We start from the raw sequence: 21,500 nt of genomic DNA on the forward strand, positions 1-21,500 counted from the left end.
TTTTCAATATTAATTATTAAAAATATATCATTATATGTATACAAATTTATAATATACATACAAATTCTTTAATCAAGTATTTAAACCAAGTATTTTATTTTTATTTGTTTTCAGAATCTTGAAAAGAATCAACCACTTCCGTCCTCTTCTTCGTCATCTTCTTCACCGAAGAAGACGTTAAAAACAAATACTGTGGAGGAACGTGAAGAAGGGAAAGAAGACGGAATGTTGGATATTCGAACACTTCGCGAGAAAAGCCGTAATTTAGATTTGCCACTAATATCAGCGTTATGTAATGATCGATATCTATTAAAACAAACGAAAGCATTCGTTATGCCCAAGCATCCTGCTGAGCCGACTTCCTCGACGTCTTCAAAGAACGGCACGCGAAGCAGCAATGGCGGAACATCTAGTAGAAATAAATATCCAGTTAGCGGTCTTTCTACGACACAAATCACTAAACCTCCGAGGAAATCATCGACGAGTACTCACAAACACCCCGCAGAGGTGAAGGGCAATGCTTATAAGATCACGAATTCGACAGGTGTGTCGGCTGTTAAAAAGGATCCGACAAGGGCGTCACATTCGTAACAGACAATAGAGAAAAAGAAATAGAGTTTATCAGTCTTGCGACGCTATGAAAATTTTATACCTCGATCAAAGTACATTCCACAAAGCTGTTCAAACGATTCCATAACTGTTATACTCTATCCATAAAATAACAGACAGCAGCGAAGAAAAGGTCTTAACACCTTAAGTACTTAAATAGCGTTTCTAAATAAACCGTGCTTCTTCAACTCAGGGTGCCATTTTATCGTTTACAATTCTTTTGCTCGTCGCAAATACTCAAGGAAGAAAAAGAAGTTCGATGATAAATTAAACCTTCACAAAGTTTAAAACAGCAACGAAGGTGACTGTTACGTAATATCTTTTTTCTTAAATAATTTCGTTCTTATGATCTCTCTGATACTTCTGAAAATTGTATTTCTTCTTTGCAAACAAAGCTTTTCTTTCGTACGTAGAATAGTTGAAATACACCGATAATAAAAATGTTTATTAACTTTTTTATTTTTGCTCAAGTAAGCGATTAGCGCGAAGTGAAAAAATTGAATGCGAAGTTTTGTAAATCTTGATAACGACAAAGCGTGACAAACGCACTTGCGTTATATATAGTTATTGATATTAGGACAACAATTTGTGTAAGTACTAATTACACAGATATTTTTATACTTTGAATGAAAGCAAGTATGAGTATTGTAACTATTGAAATAGTACCTTTTTTGATGTCTACGAAAATAATATTTATTACAATCCAGAAGATTCTTGTCTTTGTTTTTTGTCTATATTTTCTTTTTTTTTGTTTTTTGTTTTTTTGTTTTTTTGTTTTTTTTTTTTTTTTTTTTTTAATTCAATCAATGCTCGCTTTATGATACTTTTTCTATCAAAGCGTTTTTTAAGCATTTGCGTGTACGTAACTGTAAGTGTAGTCGTTTATTTAGAAAAGTTTAAGCATTAAATATATTCGGTAAAAAAAATTTTATTTTTTTTTTCAGTGATTAAACATTGTTAAGAGAGAAATATTATACGAATTCTCGAATTTTGATAATTGAATATCACGAGAAATCTTTCTTACTAAAGTTTATACTGCACTACAGAACACGTACTAGAAAATAACATGTGACAATTAAAATGATATAAGATTTGCGCGAAAATGAATCTTTTGAATATTAATATTATAGATCTTAATGTAATGAATAATAATTTAGTTGTAACGTTGAATTATGTTAATTAATATTACATTAATATTACAACATGACCCATGTCTGTAAATAGTAAAATCATAGGACTTGTTGTAGTTGAAAACCTCATGTATGTACTACGCGTCACCTCAGCTACGAATAATAAACTTTTTTTATAATGAAGATCGTTACGAAAAAATATTTTTTGTTGACTACATGAAACCAAATAAATTTAAGATATTACATTTTCATATAATTTAAAAAACTGACCTGAAACAATCCTAATATTCAAGAAATGAAAACATAAATGAAAATATAAAAGATTGTATATATCATTATGCTCATAGTATAATTTTTAATAAATATATATATATATATACATATTCTTTATCTAATATTAGCAAAACTTATGTTTAAAGTATCTTATGTATGATTCAAATATTGTCATAGATTAGATATATAATTGATTCGACATCTAGTAGATATTTTGTTTCACGTTTAGAAAACATAATTCCCTAGTAATTACTATTTTAGTAAATTTTTACTATTTTTAACGTTACTGATTCAAAATATGTGAGATTGCAACATTATAGTTAAAATAGTTGAAATATAAATTATAGAATAAATTTTTTTATAATTTTATATTATTAATATTTTAATATAATCAAAAAGTCGGTATTTCAGAACATATAATATATTTTATAAGATATCATGTCTATTTTGTATTTTGTTTAGGGTGAAAGTGAATTGCTTCTGAATTAACTGAGCTTTAACCGATTTCATAATTTTGTTCTTTGTTCATAGATAGCGTTGTAAGTTTATTTCTGCAATGTCAGCACAAAATTTCAAACATTCGATTGACTTTCGTCCAAGATGTATTCTTCAGTTGATGAATCGTTGCCTTGAAGCGTACAAAGAAAATTATAACAAATGTGTTATTTTTAACTTAAAAAATTTACGAAAAACTAACGTGTTATTTACTGAAGAAAGCACATGCGCGGTAGTAGTTATAAATGGCCCTGCATGTTGGAACATGTTCGTGCTGAAAGATTAAATCAAATAATATTTCAAACGATAACAATAAAGTAAACGTTTTACCTTGATCAATACCGTACGCCAGTCAACGAACGCGCGACGAAGTATATATAACTGTTTGTAGCTTTTACTCGTTCTTCAGTTGGCAAAACGCTACTCACACAGTGTAACGCGGAAAATTTGGATGTCGGGTAGTGTTTCGAAACTATTGGACAACGTTATTCATTGAACAGACTTCGTGGTATTACCAAACGTTAGTTTATTGTGAGTACTATGTTATTTAATTGTTTAATTTTTTAACATAATATTGATATTAATTTTAATCTTTTGTATTATATTCGTAAAATTTAATACTTATTATAAATTAAAAATAATGTTGCATTATATGTAATGTTATGAATTTAATATTTAATATATACACTTTCAAGTAATTAAATTATCTAAATCATCAAGTGAATAACTAACCTAGTATACGATTGACACAATTTTCTCAATAGCGTTGGTATATAAATCTAATGCATCAATTATTTTATGTCAATGATTTCTTAACCCTTTCAATATTACGTAAATTATATATTTAATAGATTTTGCATATACAATTAATTTACAAAATTTTTATTTACAACTTTTAAAATAATATTGCATATAATTTAGAAATTATATAAAGTTAAATATGTTATCCATAATTATAAAAGTATATTGAAATTAATTGTATTTCTTAATTACTTTGCTTTAACATTTAATTTTTTATTTGCAAATACATATATTTTATGTTTATATGTTTAGTATTATATTTATTTTATATAAAATTCATATTAAGAACAAATAAAAGAAAAAAATATGATTTGTCTATTAACCCTCATTTAAACGATAATTGAAAGTGTCAAATATAACAATTTATTGCTTTGAGAAAAAATATGTTCAACAAATATTTCGATATAATTTCCTAACATTTTCATAATAGTTTCATAGTAGTTTAAAATTACGAAAAATCATTATAAAACGCATAAATTATAATAATATTTCCAGGAAAAAAGTTAGATACTTTGTACATATTTTGAAAATAGTTAAAAGATCAATTCTTAAATGGTTTTTGTTCCTCATTTATTTTGCCTATTTTTATTAATTTAAAATTATGTACAAACAAAAGAATTTTTCAAAAACAAGCTTTTCATATAATTAATTATAATCAAAAATTTTAAATTAATTACGTAATACTATCATCTATTCTGCTTGCATGCTCGAATGAATACAAAGGACAAAGAAAAAGAGAAATTGAATTGCTTAGTTGGAGTATTCACTCTATCTTTTAATATCCTTGAAACTTCTACATATGGAGTTTAAAGATATTCCTTATTTATGTTTCATACATATTTTATTAATCAAATGTGTCTGATATTAATACATTTATATACATATTTTTTTTATAAAAAAAATTATAAATTCTATATATTGTTATAAAAAATTGTTTATAAAAAATAATTCTTCTTGAACTCAATTTTTTTTTCTGCTACTTGCTATTTAATTTTTATGCAGTTTTCTTCAGTAAATCAATAATACATACTATATATTTATGATTATTTTTATTCTATTGCAATTTTAATATTTATATTTAATGAGTTGAAACATAGAATGCATTATATATATAGATTAATTATACATTAAAGTTAATAATAAAAGAAAAATGCAAAATATGATAATATAAAAAAAATTAAAAAAAAAAATAATATATATAGTTATAACTCAGTAATATTGTAAGCATGTAATATTGTTTCACGATAACATACTTTGCAATAGTGATTCAATTTAAACAAAACAATGTGTTGATACTTTAAATAACGTATAATTTTTATTGATTTTTTAAAATCGATATCGATCTCAGATTCAGACAGGTTCTTAAATCTGATCACAGATTAAATATTTTCGCATATCATTATAATCTAATAATGGAGATAGCATACTAATTTGGATGTTCCGAAATTATTTGGTAACGGTACACGAAGTACGTTTTCTTTTTCTTAAGAAAAACAATTTCTTCAAATATGATTTCTTCCTATTTGACAATATCTTTTTCTTCTTTTCAATGAAAATTTTTATTATTTCACAAAGAATAAACATTTGAATTTTAAATTAAATTTCTTAATTTAAAAATTAGAAATTTATATTATTTATAAAATTATGTATATTATTATGTATGTTATATATATATATTATCTTTTAAAAATTTTTTCGCTTCGTAATAATTGTTAATATAATTGTTAATATATACAAACATTATATAATTATACAAACATTATTATTAGTGCAGACAATGTAGATAATAATATATGTTTGCATTTACTTAGAAAATCATGAAGAAAGAAAAATAATTGTAGAGATAACACAAAGTAGCAGCGTTTATATAATAGCAATGTAGTCTATTTTATATTTTATATATTATTTAAAAAAAATTTTTTAAAAATAAGAAATGAATTTATTTGATGAAACAATTATACATAATTATATCATACACAATTTTAAAAAAATATTACAAAATATTAAAATAAAATATTATAAAAAACTAATTTATTATTGAGTATAAAAATGTTACTTATATTTTTTTCTTAAAAAAGAAAAAAAAATTTTTTTTATTTAAAATTTTTCATTATCTTTTCCTTTAATTATAATAATTTAACTATTTTTTCATTTTTAAAATAGATTATTTATAAAATTAATTTTTGTTTATATGTATTATGTATATATTTATCTATCTTCTTACCAATTCACTTCTATGCAATTTTCTATGTCGTAACTTTATAAATTGCAGTTCCCTTTCACGTGGAGACATCAAGTGAAACATTATGAAATGATTACAAGAAAATAATTTGTTTTACTAATCAAATTGTTGGTCTGAGGGAAAAGATATTAGGATTGGTAAAATTTTTGCAAAAATAACTAATATTTATTTATACTAAAGAAAAATTCACAATACATAATAGATATCTATATAAGGATCAATTTACAACAGGATTACAATTAAGATCATTATTTTAAAGATAGATTTTCTATTGCATTTATCGATTGTTTTGCAATATCTCAATAAGTCATCAAATATTTTTTGAATATTAGTGTAATTTTTGCATTATATGGTTTGTAAATTAGTAAAATACTTAATATAATTAATTAAAGCAAAATCCTGAAATAAATTAAAAGACGATTTATTAATATAATCGATTGAGTTGAATTTCTTAAAATTTTATATAGTTTTATAATTTTGAATATAATTTTGATAGATTTATTAGAATAATTAATTTGAATTATTTATAATCAATTTGAATAATTGATTATTTTTTCTTGTTATTTAGATAACATTTAGAAATAATTTAGAAATGAAAAAATTGCTCAATAAATTATAGAGAAAAATTTTTTCATATTTTTATGCAAATAAGATGTATATATTTGAATATATTTAATAATTTATAACATATTTTATTTTTAAAAAAGAAAGGAAAGAAGAAATAATTGAATATAAAAAATTTTTTATTCTTTTATCATGTTACTCATCGAGTTCAAGATATATAGTTTACGTACAAGATTCTAAAAAATTCAGAGCTAAAATTAGTGGAGCTCTCTCCGTGAAGTTCAGTTTCTTCAAACTAAAATTAGTTAATTTTTACGCGAAATAATTCACAGTAAAAAAAAATTTTCTTAAAAAAACGTTTTTATTTTTTAAAAAATGAATCATATTATTCAATGAAATGAATCGATAGAAACAAATACTTTTATCAAAGGAACTATGTTAAAATGTATAAAATATAATGGAAAAAAAAAGTTAAGAAAATTCTAATAGATGAATGCTTCTAATACAGAATCTTTTTAATATTCTTCAAATTTTAAATCTTTATTTTAAATTTATCATAATTCCCAGAATTTGACTTCCTATGTTATAGTTATCGCAAATGTTAAATCACTGCATCCGTATTTATCGATAAGAAAGAAACAATACAGTTTAAAGAGTGATATTCTCTTGTCTGTTTACGATGTGTAAACTATATATTTTTGCGACACTGTTGATCGAAGAATCGGTAAAGACTCGTTGATATTTGCTTAGATATTCATCTACAGTAAAAGTGCGTTGACATGAGTTTCATTTGAAGCATACGCTATAAATCTATCTTGCAATAAACACTGATAAAATTTCAATTAACCACTTGACGATGGGGTCTGTCTCGGATCATATGTATATTTATATATATGTCACATGATGTTGGCATCCAAAAAAAAAAAAATGTGAATCAATATTGTTTTTCAATTTTTACTCAGTAATACAATATTTCGACCATTATTCGCCTTTATTTATGACAATTAATAATTCATCGATAATTTTCATATTACAAATGACGCCATATTATAAGAAGATATTTTTAATATATTAAGTTATCATTCTTTGTTATAATTGATTATATATTCTTTGTTATATTCGTTTTGTGAATTTAGAATACGAAATATAGAAAAAGAACGACTCGATCTTTAACCATTACGAATCGATGACGCGCCATCTAAAGAGTTTAAATTAAAGAGATGATAGGAAATGAAAAAACAAACGGAGATGTATCAAATTTCATTTTATCAACAGAAATATTGAATCATTTGATAAGCTTTCGATTTCTGTTAATTGTTCGTAGAATATTCCTATCTCTTTACGATATAAAAGTTGAATTAATTTTATTATATCATTTAAAACATGATACTTTATTTCCTCCTTAAGTATTTTAAATGAATTGATATCTTTATTACTAATTTTTATCTATTTAAAATAGCAAAATGCGATATACTTTTTTATATTAAAAAGATTATTTTCCAGACTCGTTATTGGACTATTTACCCTGTGTGTCAAAAATTCTTTAAAAAACAAGAAACGATACATTTTGATAAAATTGATATTTCTCTATTTGAATAGGGGAACGTAAATGAAAATTCTTCGAAATATGCACTTTGCTATCGCTTCCTTCGAGAGAATCACAAAGGGGTTGTGAATCCTACTTGAATTAAAAATTAAAAATTTTTCTTCCCATGTTGTTTATAACGATTTAAGATTCGAGAGATCGTTTATTCTCTTAAATGGTGTTAATAAAGCGAATGATATCTTAGATTCGACGCTCGGTCACTCAATCGAGTTGCAATCTTGCGATGGTAATTTCCAGTGCAATGCTGTTTCATACAGAGCAATCGATAAGCGGTAATCTTATATGAAAATTGATCACGGACACACGTGCCCCATTACAGTTTTGTTCAATTATTATCTTACGACTAGCACCAGTAACTGCGTTTAGTGCAATTTTGTTAGTAAAAATTGCCTTGTTCATCATTTCAACGAATATATATTTTAATTGATACTTTTGTTTTTTTCGTTTTTTTTTTTTTTTTCTTCCTTTGTATTTTCTTCTTGCGAACTCCGACTTTTATATTTCGATGCATTAATATGTTTAAGCGAGATAATGTCGGTTGTAAAATCTTTTGGCATTGTAGATGCACTTATTTTTAACGGAACAGGTTTTTTTTTACAAGGCCATTTAATGCACGATACTTGTTACTTTGTACTTAAATATTTAAATGGTGAAATATTTTCAAATGTTTTAAATATATAAATTATAATTATTTTGTAAGAAGGATATAAAGGTATCTCTCTCTTTCTTGCATTTAATAGGATATTTTTTATTAATGAAATAATAATAATTCAATAAATTGTATTTGTTTTATTGTTTATTAATTAACAATTTTGTTTATTATATAAATCAGGAGAAGATATAAATTTGAATAATTACACAATATTATATATATTTTTTAAAATTTTTCTAAATTTGTTACAAATGGATTTATTCCCCTTTTACTGCAAGATCTTCAATTTTTATATATAATCTTCAATTATTACAGCATACTCTATCTATTACACAACAAACATATCTTTTTATTTAAAGGGTTAATAAAAAAAGAAAGAAATTGTTGAAGTTCAAATTATTCTTTCCACTCTTCATCTTTTTATAGGGCACATTGACGATTGATATGTTGGAGTTATATACCTATATTTATTGGGGTAATAGAGCGTGCATGAGCCTCCAATCGAGTGGAATTTACCGTATGGAGTCACGTTTAAAGCGAATAAAAACTTGTATCGAAATTTATAGTTATTGATTACAGTTGACCCTTGAACAGCATGGGTCCACTTACACGCTCGCAATCTTTTCTTTGCGAAATTTCAACAGTCGGTTATATGATTTTATAAATTAATCTATTCGTCACATTCTATATGGGTCAGCCGTTCATATGTTAGGTATACGATACTAAAGTGTGGCTTGTAGTAACGTAATCAGAGATTTAAAAGTTTCAGATAATCGTCAGAATTTATATGAGCTTTTTCTGTAAGAATTAACCCCAATTATTTATCGATCACTGAAATGATACATTCTCTAAAAAAAAAGCACAATTTTCACCTGGAAGTTTCAAAATGAGTACACTGATATTGACACTGATATTATATTGCGTAATGTTGGAATATTCCAACAAGAAAGATTCGGTTTATATTCAGGAAATATCTCAATTTTCAATTTCTAGCTAGTCATAAAAATCTTCATGGGACTTCTTATCTATATACAAGTCATCTAATCCAAAAATTCTAATTTTTACGAAATTATGTTTATGTTTATGACATATTATAGCAATTTCCTGTGGATTTTAAATTTAAAAAAAAAATTAAATACGAAGTAAATTTACATAATCGATAATTTATATTTTAATAAAATAATGGCAATCAATTTCACATTATTGATGAATTAGGGATTTAGAATAAATATTCTAATATTATTTCATGGCGTTGAAAATTGCATCAATGTGTGGATATATATTCTTCTCTTTTTACTTCAAAATCAAAAAGCTCGCAATAGAGAGACGTATCCAAACGAGGTTTTTGTAATCTGTTATAACAAAATAACATTGTATTCGTTCATATCGTTTTTTTCTTAGGGTTGTTGAAAATAAGGTAGTTGAAAATAAAACAGTCAATATTTATTCGTTCATCTTATCACGGCATCGGGTATATATTAAATTGAATATTTACTCACATCGATAAAACCATATAATGAGAAGGTATAAAATTTTCCAGATGTAACGTGGAAAGTTCGTTGTACACGCATGATCATGAGGAATAATTTTTGATTGATGGATCGATAGATTATCCCAATCGGTGGTATAAAACGCTTCGCTCACTTTCGTGGATTAAACATAACTTTATTCATAGTTTGCGCGCCTTTTGTACCGTATCATTACTTACTTCGTTCGACAATCGTTCACCTATGAAGGAGTACAGATACAACATCGACATGACTATCGAAGTGTATAAGCCGTAAGTCAAAGTGTTCACTAAATTTCTTGAAGGAAAATCACTATAATTCGTAGATCGAATATTTCTTCTATTGTATTAAATTCTATTTGAAAATTTTAAATTTAATCGAGAATGATAAATATACCAGAAATATCGTTTATATGAGAAAAGCTAATCTAATGCAAGAGTCTAACACAAGAAGAAATATTTGTAATGCTGAATCGATGGAGTTCTATGAAAGAATTATATTTTAAGTAATCATTTAAAAATTTTATATTTATTTATAAATATAAAATATATATAAGAGATTAATTAGAATTAATTAATAAATACAAAGTGTTATATGTTATTTGGAAGACATAAAAAAATTCATGGTGCAAAATCAAATATTGGATCAATTACATGATGTAGGGTACGTAATGTGTAATGTTGAAAGATATTTTAAAGATTTAAAGATTTTTTATTTGTTTAAATAGAATTGGACATTTTACAATTTTACCAATAAATAATCTTTTCATTTTCTATAAAAAAATATCAATATACTTAATATTAATTTAAAAGGCATTTTATTTCTTTTTTTCATATCAAAATATAATAATGTAAAGAAAGTGATAAATTAAAAGGAAAAAATATCAATTACGCAATTAATTTTGTATGAACGAATTTTTAGATCGTATTTTCTAAATTAACACTTAATTTCGATATTTTGTATGTGACACGACAAAATGGATAATTGGTCACAAGTTAACTAATAAACTGACAGAACTTATAACGCTATAAACATGAGTGGAAACTGGTACACGTACATGACAATGAAGTTTTGAAAGTAGTCTTGATAATCGATAAATGCATGAACTCGAAATGGCAAAGTATAAGCTTTCGATGATTCATTAACTTGTGTTGAAATGACATTACATAGATACAAAATGACTTCCTTTTTCCTTAAAACGCATTCATCAATGCATTTTTGGAATACATTAATTTATTCAAGCACACTTTTTTATCTTAATAATGAATTTGTCTACTTCTTAATTTTATCTTAATTTTATTTAACGATTATATTTAATTAAGATGTTATAACAAATGAATTAAATCAATGTACGTAATATGCAAAATTTCAATTGAACAATATTAAATTATTAAATTATTCTATAAATACATAATGAAAAAGAAAAACTCATAGTCAAAAGCTATATTTAATGAATATTCCTTAGTTATCGAAAATAAAATATTCAATATTGATGATTATTTTCCAATAGCAGAAAAGATTTGCAAGAATTAGATGTCTATTTTTTTACTGCAACATTAAAATAAATTTCTTAAAATGGATATTTATTTTTTTTTGTTGTCTTTATGTTTATAGCATGTTTCTTAATATCTCATATAATGGCTTCAATATTATATCTATTTCATTATAATTATAATATCACTATTAAATCTCTATTTTGTAATTGAAAACAAAAAAGAAAATATATATATTACATATATAACACACAATCAATTCTTCAAATTGATAGAATGATCAATGATAGAAAAAAAAAGTATGATTAGTTTCAAATGAGTCAAAGATATTAGAAAGAGATTTACAAAAATTTTGTAAAAATAAAATTCAAATTACTTTCAAAATTCTATGAATTTTTTCCAAGCAACGTGATATTACTCTTTATCATTGTATCCTTATACACACTACAATATTATCACAAATCAAACAATCAATTTGTCAACATCCAAATTTTGCTACCACATATCTGTACCACCTTGAACAATTACAATAGGTGTCAAATACTAGAGAATTGCTATCATCGTTGAAATGGCGTATTTGCCAAACTTGTTCGAAATATTATGATATGCAAGATATAAATTCATTCCACATTCTCACGTTCGATCAATTTGTTGAATCGAAGTAGAAACAGTATGCGATAAGAGACTACTGTTGTGTCTATGATATTTTCCACCATGGCTTCGAAATTTGAGATTTATAAATATCATAGAGTTATTATTTTTTAGAATGAAAATCGTATCCTTGAGAAAGAAAATTGTCAAAAGAAGAATGTCTCTATAATATTTGCGATTAGATATGCATGGCATGGTTGCCTGCGTACAGGTTGTTATAGTATATTTTTGATTATTATTTATAAGTTTAATTCGTATACATAAACTCTTTCAATTCTTTTAAATGTATTAAATATAAATTCCAAATCGAATATATTTTTTAACAGATTTAAATCGTTATCTTTTTCTTGGATGTGATATGAACAAATTTTTTTATTTTCGATGACTATCAAATTTTCGTCTAGTAAAAATCTATTATGACTTTAATAATAGTACACCATATATTTTCCTATGTATTAATACATAGACAAACAATTTGTTGTTATCTATATTCAACTATGTATGTTTTTTGATATATCGAGCACATCTGTACAAATAGACATCACTATTATTAGAAAATTATTCTGTATCTATTAAAGAATCTATTAAAATGAAATAAATCTTGTAAATTTTGTAACAAATTAGACAAGCTGGAATATTAATTAAAAAATAATTATAGTATCTATCTTTAAACACACAATTTTTATGAAGAATATTTTCATTTACTTTCAATTTCATTTTTGTTTGTACTTAAAATAAGATTTAATTTTAATAAATTTCAATAACATTAAAAATAATTTCTCAAGAGAATTATTAAATTTTTTGATCAATTATTGAATTGTTATACTTTAACTATCTTTCACAATATTCGAAAGATCGTTATCTCGCGATATGATATTAAAAATTATTAGAAGTATTTTTTAAAAAAGTAAAAATTGGTAAAAAAATCATAACAATGACGCGTCTTACGTTTATCGTAGTACTTTCTCGTTTAATCAAGTTATGATTTTATAATCACCGTGTCATAACGTGTTTCATACCAGTGATCAATTAACGATTATTTCGTTGTATAATTGATGCTTGCCTGGGACATCAGTTTATCTTACAACTGACAATTTCCCATTCGATGCAATTTAAACTGCCCGATTACTCTGTAATTCGATTAATTGCATGCGTTATTCTTTTCAAAGTATTCATTCACGACATTTTGTTTTTCCTCAAGAAGCTATATTAAGCCATAAATAGATTTAAACGCACAAAGTTCTGTTGTTCCTGTGGTATGAAGCGATTAACAGTAAATTTGATATTCGTTTCGTGATACGTATTAAAGAAGAGAAACTTTGTTCTCACAATGAGCGGTGAATAGGAAAATTGGATTTATTTAGATTAGTCTCGGTCGTTCGAATTCGAAGGAAATTGAGGAAAGAGAATCTGTGATGAAAAGGCATTAAACGTGTAATAAAACTTGTTATTCTGTGATCCATGATACATATAAATAGAAAATTTTATTACTATTTAAGAATAAAAATTTGGAAATTGCAAAATTATATTGCGAAGTATTAATTGTTAGAGATAAAAATAAAATTGAAATATAAAATAAAAATCTTGTATTAATTATAAATATTTTAAATTTCGTTTTATTTATTTTTTTTCTTTTTTTTTGCTATAATCTTATTCAAACAAAAGAATCCATGATTCTTACAAATTATCTCTGAAAAAATATGAAATACTTCGAATCATCTAATTATTTATCTATTTTATTTCATTTTTTAATTCATCAAGAAAAAATTCAATTGCATTTTCTATTAAATTCCTTTTGAAGAAGTTAAATGAAGTTAATATAATATTTTTCTTAATAAATCAAAATTAATTATATCCATATATGTATTTAAAATATCTTTAAAAGAAAAATTTCTCAGAATAATTTGATTTGATGAACAGTCAAGGTTTCAAATGTTATCGTCATACAACTTCAACTTCCTCGTTCCCAATCAAAATTTCTTAATGCTTTGTTTCCAACGACAAGAAATAACATAATGTGATACGTTTGATTAGTAGTTCAAACGTTTAACTCTTGGATTCAGGTAATACTTTTTCAATGTCGAATATGATTCACCATTTGTATCATTGTCTTTTTAAAAACATTAAAAGACATAGACTTCTGTAATTTCAAGATAAATCCTCGATTATCTTGTGCTTGGAAAAAACAATTATGTAACAAATTCGATAATTTGGTTGTAAAATGATTATTATCGATATGTAATAGATGAGTTTAAATTTACATTATTTTATGCTAATTTTCTTTACTTTACTTTAAATAATCGTCTTATAATTTTAACAATAAACTATAATCATAGAATTATGAACAAATAAATAATATACACTTTAGAAATTGCTTGTTTCTTAAAATATGAAAATTGATAATTAAGATGTTTCTGATTATTAAATATTCATAACTTTCTTTTCACTATATTATATTTTAGCATCTTCAAAGATTTTAATTCAAGATATTTAAAATGTCCTGTCAATTCGTATGAATTCGCAATTAGAAAATGCAAAAAATAATCCTATAGGCGGAAGTGTAAAATTATCATTTCAGACGAAGAATTCGTTGGTATCGAGCTCGAAACTAGTCATAAATATTGTCTTATGATTCGTGTGTACTGATATATGAGAATAAGTAATGATGATAGATGAATTGTGCAATTGTCACTATGATATATGATCCCATGGTTACATATACATGTGAAAAAATTGAAGTTGTTCTCTGGACAAGAAAAAAAGGAAAATCAAAGTAAACATATGTCGAAAATTTGTGATAAAACTTATCTATATATCATTATCATGATTATGTTTCATTATAATTCTTTTTTGCGTTATTTTTCTTCTATTACATATTAATGGCAAATAATTAAAAAAAAATTATAATTTATTAAAATACTTCTTTCCTTTTCTATTCTACAGCAATGTTCAATAATCGATTTTCAAATTTATAATGTTTTTTGATAAGAATCCGTAAGATACCCGTAATAAAGAAAACGAATCAGTTTCCAACATCACTCTAAAAATAGTATACACGTTTCTTATTCATAAAACACTTTGTTACACGTCAACGAGTTCTGTGTATTTAATAGTCTTATTTTCCTCTTTTAGTCTTATTTTCTTTATTTTAACATAGGATAAATCCAAGTTGTTCAAATATAATTATTGAATAGTATCGATGAAACGTTATGAGAAATTAAAAAATTGATATAATATACAATAAATATATAGAATATATATAAAATTTATATAAGCATAACTTTTGAATAATTTCTTATATTAAAATATTTTTAGATTTTATAAGTTATATAAATATTATTAAAAAATATAGAGACAAAAATTGTTTTATTATCTGATATTAATATGTCTATATTTTTTTTATTTTGTATCAAAAATTATCACGTATAAAATATATGTAGGAATAAATTAATATCTATAATATGAAAATATATTGATCATGAATAAAAAAATTTTTTACGTTAAATTATAATAAAAATTATGCTAATATAGTAAAATATGTATAAATATTTGATTCTTTTGATTTGATATTTGATTTTTCATTTCAGGAAATGAAATAAATACGATAAACGTAATATTTTCCATAATAGTCTGAGATGACCAAAAACGGTTGCACTTGCGAAAATGGATAAAAATCAGAGGAAAGAAGTGAATAATCCGCGTCAAAATGCCAACCCACTGTCCATTCTTACATTTTGGTAAGATAGATCAATATGTAAATATATAAACATGTATAAATCATATGTTATATATTATAAATTATTAATTATATCAATTTTAATTTATTTGAATTAATTATAATTTATTTTATATTTTTACATTTATCATTACATCTATAATTATATTTTATTAATGTATTTTACTTTTCAATTTATTTCTAATTGGATTATTATTATAATCTTAATTAATATATAGGTGGATCCTCAAGCTGTTCATTATTGGTTATAAAAAAGAATTGGAAGAAGATGATCTGTATTCGCCATTACGAGAAGACAGGAGTAATTATTTGGGGCAACGAATCGTGAAAAATTGGGAAAATGAGGTGAAACGATGTGAGAAGAAGAAAGACAATTCAAAACCGAGCTTATTTAGGGTACTCTACAAGTGCTTTGGTAGACTAGTCATGAACACTGGACTAGTGCTATTTGTTCTAGAATTCGGCATACGGTATAGTAACAAATATAACAATTTAATGGTAATTTGATGCATTGTGCAAAATAAAAAATATAAATCGTCTAATTATTTTGGATATTATAAACTTTTTTCTTTGAAAAAAAAAATTGGAAAGATCATATATTTTATAATATTGAAAACATAAGAAAAACTAGAAAGAAAAAATTAAATTGTATTTTATTTCAGACTCGTGCACCCGTTTTTACTCGCTAGATTATTACGTTACTTCTCAGGGAACAGAAAAGACTGGAGCAACGACATACAATATTATGCCGCGGGTTTTTGTATTTTACCTTTAATAGATATTATAATTCTTCATTGGGCCTTACAAAATCTTATGCATGTAGGAATGAAAGTCAGAGTGGCATGTTGTACTTTAATTTACAGAAAGATACTTAAACTATCCAATTCTGTTCTCGAAAATGAAACATCTGCTGGACAGGTACAAATTATTTAAAGTTTAATGCATAATTCTATTTATAATATATTACTTTTAATTTAATTTTTAGATGGTTAATTTCTTAAGCAATGATGTTAATAGGCTCGATTATTTCGTATTTGGTATTCATTATTTATGGATTGGTCCACTTCAAATCTTTGTAATAGCGTATCTTATTTTTCGTGAAATTGGATGGGGAGCTATTACAGGAATGACGACATTTTTATTATGCATACCATTACAGAGTTAGTATTTAAAATAACTAATTATTAAAATATTTTAAAATATATAATTATAATTATTTTTAGCTTTTATGTGAATATTAACCTTATGTTAAAAATTGAGTTAACAAGTAAAGTATATAAATTTATAAGCACAGTCAAATTAATTTATCATTTTTATAGTTTATATTTGTTTTTATAGTTTTGCAATTATTTTTTTTTTATTCTTTACTTTTTCAGTGTATCTTGGAAAGAAAGTATCGCGTTTAACTCTTGTAACAGCTCAAAAGATTGATAATAGATTAAGCTTGATGAATCAAATTATAGCTGGAGTAGAAATAATTAAGATGTATGTTTGGGAAATACCATACTCGCTTCTTGTGGAAAAAGCTAGAAAGTAAGAAATAATTCTCATTTATCATGTTTCATAAAATAAAATTAATAAATAATTAATCAATTATGTTGTTTTAGGAAAGAAGTGGATGTAATGAAAAAATATTCGATCGTTGAACAAATTGGTTTAACGTTCGATATCTATGTTCCTCGAGTCTGTTTATTTATTACTATATTAACATATGTTTTACTTGGAAACAATATTGATGCTGAAAAAGTATTTATGACTTCGGCATTTTATACTGTTTTAAAAAGTTCTATGACTATTGGTTTTGCTTTAAGTAAGTTATTTTTTGATTGAAATATATTTTAATAAATAAATTACAAAAAATACAATTAATTGCTTCGTTCGAAAAAGATAATCATAATATTTTGAACTTTATGCAGGTGTTCATCAATTAGCGGAAGCATTAGTATCTATCAAGCGTTTGGAGAAATTCATGATGCATCCCGAAATTTCTAAATCACAGAAAATTCAGAACCAAGTGGCCTCACAATCTATTCCCATTTACTTAAAAAACGTCACTGCCAAATGGGACGAATCTAGGGAATATGATACTTTACGAAATATTGATCTATCCGTACAAGCTGGTAGTTTCATAGCTGTTATTGGTCAGATAGGTTCAGGAAAAAGTAGTTTATTACAAATTATACTTCGTGAATTGGCATTAAAAGACGGAGTTCTAGAAACCAATGGAAAAATAAGTTTCGCTGATCAACGACCATGGATTTTCGCTTCCTCCATCAGACAGAACATTCTATTTGGACAACCGTGGAACGAAACCCGTTACAACGAAGTAATTCGTGTTTGTCAATTAAAACGCGATATAGATTTGTTTACGCATAAAGATAGAACTATGGTTGGAGAAAGGGGAATCAATCTAAGCGGTGGTCAAAGAGCTAGAATTAATTTAGCACGGGCATTATATGCTGATGCCGATATTTATCTTCTAGATGATCCTTTATCAGCGGTCGACACACATGTCGGTAGTCGCATTGTGGACGAATGTATATGTGGTTTTCTTAAAGACAAAACTCGAATCCTAGTCACTCATCAGATACAGTATTTGAAAGTTGCCGATCAAATAATTGTAATGAACAATGGTAATATTCAAGCAAAAGGTAGCTTTGAGGAGCTACAAAATATGAATCTAGATTTTATAAAGATCTTCCAAGAGGTTGAAGATAAGCAAGAATCTAACGAAGCTGAAATTAAAATTGAAAAAAGGAAAACAATGGAGGAAATAAAGAAAAGAGAAAATACAGATGTGACAGACGAACCGGTTGAAGTGTTGGAGATGAGAACGGTGGGAAAAATTTCTAGTAAAATTTTTTTTGCCTACTGGAAGGCTAGCAAAAATCCATTTTTACTTTTTTTAATGATAATTTTATTTATATTAAGTCAAATAATGGCTAGCGGTAGTGATTATTTGCTCGCGTTTTGGGTAAATTCAGAGGTGGAATCGCGAATTTTAAAGGATAATGGTACGACGGTTTTCAAATGGGTTGGTCCATTGTCTCGTGATGGAATTATTTATCTTTATAGTGGTTTAACCGTGGGCATCGTTTGTATCTATGTGGTTCAAACGTTCACTTATTATGGAGTTTGTATGCGATCTTCAAAAAATCTGCATGCACAAATGTTTCGTAGTATTGTACGTGCTGCAATGTATTTTTACAACACGAATCCTGCTGGTCGAATATTAAATAGGTATAAATTTTATCATTTAATTTTATCTTATTTACGATAATATCATTGATAATATCGTTTCTGTACTAAGGTTTTCCAAAGACATTGGTATTATTGATAAAAAACTACCTTTTACCATGTTCGATGTTATCATAATGTTCTTAAATTTTATTGGAACCATAGTAATCCTTGGTGAAGTAAATGCTTGGTTATTAATACCCACGGGCATCATTATACTTCTTTTCTACTATATGCGAGTTGTGTATATTTCAACTAGTCGTGCTGTTAAACGTATGGAGGGTATAAGTAAGTAATTAAGTAATTGCATTATTAATTTGATTTTCCATAAATTGTATTTTTTTTATTGTATAATTATATTATCAATTATAAATTCATATGTATTTTACTTTATTTAAGTATTATTTTATTATTCTACTTAATTTTATTTATATATAAATAATTTATTAATTAATTACATTCAATATTTACTTGAATATAATATTTAAAATAATAGGGATATTTTTCAGCTCGATCACCAGTATTTGATCATGTGGGAGCAACTTTACAAGGTTTAACTACAATTAGAGCGTTCAAAGCTGAAAAAATAGTAACAACGGACTTTGATAATCATCAGGATCTTCATAGTTCCACGTGGTACATATTCATCTCTATTTCACGAGCTTTCGGTCTTTATATCGAAACATTTTGTTTGATTTACGTAGCAGTGATCACAATCATGTTTTTGATATTTGATGATCTTGCCACTGCTGGAAATATTGGTTTAGTAATCACACAAATTTCTTCAATCACTGGAATGTTACAATGGGGTATGAGACAAACCGCTGAATTGGAAAATCAAATTACTTCTGTCGAAAGAGTATTAGAATACAGTAATTTAGAAGAAGAACCATTTTTGGATAGTATACCGGAAAAGAAACCACCGGAAGAATGGCCTACGAAAGGTCTAGTTGAATTCAAAAATGTCAGATTAAAATATGGACCTAAAAGTCCTTATGTTTTAAATGGTATCAATTTTGTGATTAATCCCAAAGAAAAAGTAGGAGTTGTTGGAAGAACTGGTGCTGGAAAGACATCTTTAATTAGTGCTCTCTTTCGATTAGCATATATAGAAGGAGAAATTATTATAGATGGTGTGCCTACAGATACAATTGCGTTGCATGACTTCCGTTCGAAAATCAGTATTATACCTCAAGAACCAGTTTTGTTTGGAGGCAGTCTTCGACGAAATTTAGATCCTTTTGATGAATATTCCGATAATACTTTATGGGAAGCTTTACAAGAAGTAGAATTAAAAGAAACAATTTCAGAAATGGCGGCAGGTTTAAACAGCAAAGTATCGGAAGAAGGATCAAATTTCAGTGTTGGACAACGTCAATTATTATGCCTTGTTCGAGCACTCGTTAGAAATAATAAAATTATGGTCCTTGATGAAGCTACTGCTAATGTTGATCCCCAAACTGATTCCTTGATTCAACAAACTGTCAGAAAAAAATTTATAGATTGTACTGTCTTCACTATAGCGCATAGATTAAATACTATAATGGATAGTGATAAAATACTTGTGATGAATCAAGGTTATTTAGTAGTAAGTCTTATTTTATTTGAAATTTTATATGTATATATAATATTATAAAAATAACATTATATTATAAAATATTATTATAAATATTATATTATTTAAATAATTTTAATTTTTTATGAAAAAATATATTTAAATATATTAGATATGCTATTTGATATCATTTTTTTAGGAATTTGATCATCCATATATTTTACTGCAAAAGAAAGGATATTTTTACGATATGGTACAACAAACGGGTACTTCAATGGCAAATAGTTTAACAGAAATAGCAAAGAACGTAAGTGATAAAAATATTCCTCATATAAGAAACAAAATTAAAGTAAATTAAATAAAAAATATGTTTTTATATTGATATTTCAGTGTTTTTACAAGAACAAAGAAGCGTCGTCTTGATGATGGCCCAAATTTTAGCAACGTTCAAGTTAAATAATATTTAAGCAAAAGTCTTTTTGTACGTCCAATTTATATTTTACTATTTCGACCTAATAGCTTTTGCTAAATATATTAAATGTTTTCGACGACACAAATTTTGAACGTATGGTGCTTATAAAGGTATTATCTAAATTAGTTTATTATAATGAAAATAATAATGATCTTTTATAACAAAAATATAATTTCAATAAAATTCTACGATAATTTTCTTTTTTTTTTATTTTCACAAATTCGAATTTGGCATCCTTATAAATTATTATATAATAAATTATATAAAAAATATTATATAATAAAATATATACATAAATACGTATCATATTTTCCATATATATGTTATACAATTATATATGTTTTATACAATCAATTCTTAATATTTAAAATTTAATTTTTATAAAAGAAAATAAAAAAAGGAGAAGTCTCCTCGTAATGAGCCCTGTTTAGTTAGACAAATTCTTATCCTTTTCTCCTCTCCGAAGAAAGGATTAC

The 21,500-nt window shown here is 25.3% G+C and overlaps 2 protein-coding genes, 1 long non-coding RNA gene and 1 pseudogene across 11 annotated transcripts in view; 2 read left to right on the plus strand and 2 right to left on the minus strand.

Moving 5' to 3' along the window:
• The window catches only part of LOC107995206 (protein expanded-like), an 80,624-nt gene extending 78,702 nt beyond the window's left edge, over positions 1–1,922 (plus strand). For all 7 annotated transcript variants that reach the window (XM_017052565.3, XM_017052583.3, XM_062076140.1 and 4 more), the window contains one exon: positions 115–1,922. In XM_017052565.3, the coding sequence (XP_016908054.1) occupies positions 115–591 (477 nt within the window). In that variant the 3' untranslated portion in view covers positions 592–1,922. The remainder of the gene's footprint in view (positions 1–114) is intronic.
• A 151-nt stretch (positions 1,923–2,073) lies between these two features.
• Positions 2,074–2,976, minus strand: LOC114577263 (uncharacterized). Its single transcript, XR_003697202.2, has 2 exons — positions 2,838–2,976; positions 2,074–2,781 (listed from the first exon to the last, which is right to left on the minus strand). It is a non-coding gene; the product is annotated as an uncharacterized LOC114577263 (long non-coding RNA).
• Positions 2,899–21,219, plus strand: LOC107996097 (probable multidrug resistance-associated protein lethal(2)03659). Of its 3 annotated transcripts, none has more exons than XM_017053983.3 (12): positions 2,899–3,038; positions 15,612–15,761; positions 15,979–16,230; positions 16,423–16,678; positions 16,746–16,920; positions 17,137–17,293; positions 17,368–17,570; positions 17,677–19,000; positions 19,071–19,285; positions 19,507–20,585; positions 20,752–20,859; positions 20,943–21,219. In XM_017053983.3, exons 2-12 carry the CDS (start codon positions 15,688–15,690, stop codon positions 20,973–20,975), a joined length of 3,876 nt encoding a protein of 1,291 aa, XP_016909472.1. In that variant the 5' UTR covers positions 2,899–3,038; positions 15,612–15,687; the 3' UTR covers positions 20,976–21,219. The 3 variants fall into 3 exon arrangements, with proteins under 3 accessions (XP_016909472.1, XP_028521491.1, XP_061932126.1); XM_028665690.2 differs by lacking the exon at positions 2,899–3,038 and adding an exon at positions 9,880–10,152; XM_062076142.1 differs by lacking the exons at positions 2,899–3,038; positions 15,612–15,761 and having other exon boundaries at positions 16,116–16,258.
• Positions 9,736–12,566, minus strand: LOC133666191 (uncharacterized; annotated as a pseudogene).
• Positions 21,220–21,500: the final 281 nt, after the last annotated feature.

This window comes from Apis cerana, linkage group LG6 (assembly GCF_029169275.1).
Source record: "Apis cerana isolate GH-2021 linkage group LG6, AcerK_1.0, whole genome shotgun sequence".
Lineage (NCBI taxonomy): Eukaryota > Metazoa > Arthropoda > Insecta > Hymenoptera > Apidae > Apis > Apis cerana.

What these genes read in the sequence shown, in the direction of transcription:
- LOC107996097 (XM_017053983.3), top strand. Translation starts at nt 15,688, where the DNA reads ATGGATAAAAATCAGAGGAAAGAAGTGAATAATCCGCGTCAAAATGCC. An exon ending in ATGAAACATCTGCTGGACAG is followed by an intron (nt 16,679 to 16,745) that starts GTACAAATTATT and finishes TTTAATTTTTAG; the next exon opens with ATGGTTAATTTCTTAAGCAA. An exon ending in GCTGGTCGAATATTAAATAG is followed by an intron (nt 19,001 to 19,070) that starts GTATAAATTTTA and finishes TTCTGTACTAAG; the next exon opens with GTTTTCCAAAGACATTGGTA.